Here is a 3,621-nt window from a genome sequence, read left to right as displayed (position 1 = left end):
TATACGGATAAATATTCTCAAAGAATTCAGCATTATCTGATTCAATTACCGTATTAATATGAATGTCGGGATTTTTTGATTAATAAACCAGAAAATGATATGCCATACTATTTGTTGCATATCTTATGAAAACACAATCAACGATTTTTGATCCAATCTTTACCCTTTTGGGTTTAGGGACTTTCACTTTAGCCAAACACGCCCATACTTTAAAATATTTTAAGTTAGGTTTCCTTCCTTTCCATTTTTTGTATAAAATGGATTGCATTTTGCTATGGGGAACTCGATTGAGTATTCTGTTAGCTGTAAGAATAGCTTCCCCCGCAAGTTCTGAGGTAAACCAGTACTTATTAACAAGGCATTCATTATCTCTTTTAGCATTCTATTTTTTCTTTCCGCAATTCCATTAGATTGTGGTAAGTAAGAGGCAGTTGTTGGTTGAATAATGCCATGTTCCAAACATATTTCATCAAAAGGAGATTCATATTCGCCATCCCTATCACTTCTTATCATTTTGATCTTTTTGTTTAGTTACGTTTCAACTTCATTTTTCCATTTCTTGAATGCATCAATTACTACATCTTTACTATTAAGTAAGTAAATATAGCAATATCTAGTATTGTCGTCAATAAAAGTTATGAAATACTTTTTTTCATCGCGAGATGGTATTGACATCATGTCGCAAATATTTGTGTGAATTAAGTCTAAAGGATTTGAATTTCATTCATTTGACTTATAAGGATATTTAACACACTTTGATTCCACACATTTGACATTTCGAGCTATTGTATTAAAATTTAGGCAATACTTTCAAATTAATCATTTTTTGTACGTTTTAAAGTTGACGTGACCTAAACGTTCATGCCATAAATTATTTGACTTAAGAAAGTAAGAAGAAGCTGAAATTTTATTCATATCAATGGCAATTACATTGAGTTTGAAAAGGCCCTCAGTAAAGTAACATTTTTCTACTTACATTTCATTCTTACTAATTACAAACTTGTCGGAAACAAAAACACACTTAAAGTCGTTTTTGACTAGAAGTGATGTCGAGACTCAATTCTTCTGCATTTCAGGAACATGAAGGACATCGTTTAGAGTCACAATCTTGCCAGAAGTCATCTTCAAAGCTATCTTGCTCGTTCCTTCAATTTATGCAGTAGCAGAATTTGCCATAAAACCTGTCTTGTTGGGACCAGCGAGAGCATAAGAAGTAAACATATCCTTGTTAGCACAAACATGGCGAGTGGCCCTAGAATCAATCTACCAATCTCTAGGATTTCTGACCATGTTGCATTCAGAAAGAATGGCACACAAGTGGTCTATTTTGTCATTCTTCTCAATCATTTTTACTTGGCTTTTCTTTTTGTCCTTCTTTGGTGCACGGCAGTCAGCAACCTTGTATCTAACCTTTCCACAGTTGTGGCAATTACCTTTGAACTTCTTTTTACTTGGGTAATTCTTTGGTCCAGACAACTTCTTTTTCTTTTTGCTCGTTGAAGCTTCCTCAACAATATTTTCATCCATTATTTTTGAATTTCCACCTGACTTCTTTTCTGTAGCCTTATTGTCCTCTTCAATCCTTAGGCAAACAATAAGGTCTTCCAACATCATCTCCTTGCGCTTATATTTCAAGTAGTTTTTAAAGTTTTTCCACATTTGAGGCAACTTTTCAATAAATGCCGCAACTTGAAACGCTTCATTTATGACCATACCTACAATCATAAATTTAGAACTAATAATATAATCAATACCACAATAAAAATATTGATTCAATTTATACCTTCAGCCAGGAGGTCATGAACGATGACTTGCAGTTCTTGAACTTGAGTTATGACAGACTTATTGTCAACCACTTTAAAGTCCAAGAACTTTGCGGCAACAAACTTCTTAAGTCCAACATCTTCCGTCTTGTACATCTTTTCAAGAGAGTTCCATAACTCTTTCAAAGTTTTCATGACGCTGTAAACATTGTACAAACCATCTTCCAAATAACTCAATATATAAGTTTTTTCACAAGAAGTCATAACGCTTTCATGCCTCCGTGACCACAAATTGCTCATTAGCCGGCGTTACTTCTCCCAAGATTGGAACTTCCTCGCTGATAATGCGTTGCAAACTGAGAATGGTCAGGTAGAAGAATATTTTTTGCTGCCAGTGCTTGAAGTTAATTTTCGGGCTTTTCTACCAGTGCCATCGCCGGCGCAGGCGTTGTTCGACTTGAAGAAGCAGTAGTCATTGCAGCAGTAGTTGTTGTCATGTAAAACAAATTGACACAAACAGAATTAGTATCTTGGTGAAGTTTTTATATCTTCAAACCAAATACAAACAACCGAGTAGAAAATCACAAGGATTTTAATCTAGGATTGAGTAGAAAGTCACAAAGACTTTATGTCACGACCCAAAATCCCAACTTGTCGTGATGGCGCCTATCTCGATACTAGGTAAGCTAATAATCTCAATAAACCAAAACTTCTCTTTAAGGTTGAAAATATAATATTTAAATACAATACAAACACTCCCCAAAACCTGGTGTCACTGAGTACATGAGCATCTAATATGAATACAAGTCTGGAAAATATAGTCCATAATAGTCTAAGACCAAATACAATAAACAAAGAGATAGAGAAGGAGATACAAGGTCTGCGGAACACGGTAGCTACCTCAAAATCTCCTGAAAATCAACCGCGCGAAAGGATCAACACCCGCTATGTCCGGAAATACCTGGATCTGCACACGAAGTGCAGGGTGTAGTATAAGTACAACCAACTCAGCAAGTAACAAGAATAAATAAGGAACTGAAGATAGTAACAAGCTACACAGTTATGGTTCATTTCCAGTAATTCCAGCAAAGAATAGACATGCTATCAAATCTGGCAGTTTAATGTCAAATCAATTTTTATACAGTTCATGTTCATGTAATCCATATATCAACAATCTTTCAGAGATTTCACAACAATGACAGATAGCAACTAAATGCAACAACAAATGAAAATCAAGTACAACCTCTTAGGACAACAATCACTCACTGGGCTCCCAGCCCTCATCACTCACTCTCAATGGGTACCTGCGCTCACTGGGGGTGTATAAACTCCGGAGGGGCTCTTACAGCCCAAGCACTATAATCTGCACGGACAACTCACGTGCTGCACGGACAACTCACGTGCCATAATATAAATATCTGGATCTGCACGGCCAACTCACGTGTTGCACGGCCAACTCACGTGCTATAGTATAATATAAGAATCCGCACGGCCAACTCACGTGCTGCACGGCCAACTCACGTGCTATAATATAATATAAGGATCCGCACGGCCAACACACGTGCTATAGTATAATATAAGGATCTGCACGGACAAATCATGTGCTATAGTATCAATATCTCACAATCAGGCCCTCGGCCTCACTCAGTCATAAATCTCTCCAGTCTCTCGGGCTCTTAATAATCATGAAATCAGCCCAAACAACAATGATATGATGTATCAATAATAACAACAGAGACTGAGATAAAATGTGCAAGTAAAAGCTGAGCCTGAGTACATATAGCATTTAGCAGGTAATTCAACAAGTACGCGACCTCTGTGGGTCCCAACAGTACTATCTCATAGCCTAAGCATGATT

The 3,621-nt window shown here is 36.7% G+C and overlaps 1 protein-coding gene across 1 annotated transcript; it reads right to left on the bottom strand.

Annotated features, from left to right (window-relative positions):
* Positions 1-1,263: 1,263 nt before the first annotated feature.
* LOC138903038 (uncharacterized) lies at positions 1,264-2,027 on the bottom strand. The gene is made up of 2 exons (XM_070190947.1): positions 1,784-2,027; positions 1,264-1,715 (listed from the first exon to the last, which is right to left on the bottom strand). The coding sequence occupies exons 1-2, from the start codon at positions 2,025-2,027 to the stop codon at positions 1,264-1,266; spliced, it is 696 nt and encodes a 231-aa protein (XP_070047048.1).
* Between the last annotated feature and the right edge of the window lie 1,594 nt (positions 2,028-3,621).

This window comes from Nicotiana tomentosiformis, chromosome 12 (genome assembly GCF_000390325.3).
Source record: "Nicotiana tomentosiformis chromosome 12, ASM39032v3, whole genome shotgun sequence".
Taxonomy (NCBI): domain Eukaryota; kingdom Viridiplantae; phylum Streptophyta; class Magnoliopsida; order Solanales; family Solanaceae; genus Nicotiana; species Nicotiana tomentosiformis.
This window is presented reverse-complemented; position numbering and strand designations above follow the sequence as displayed.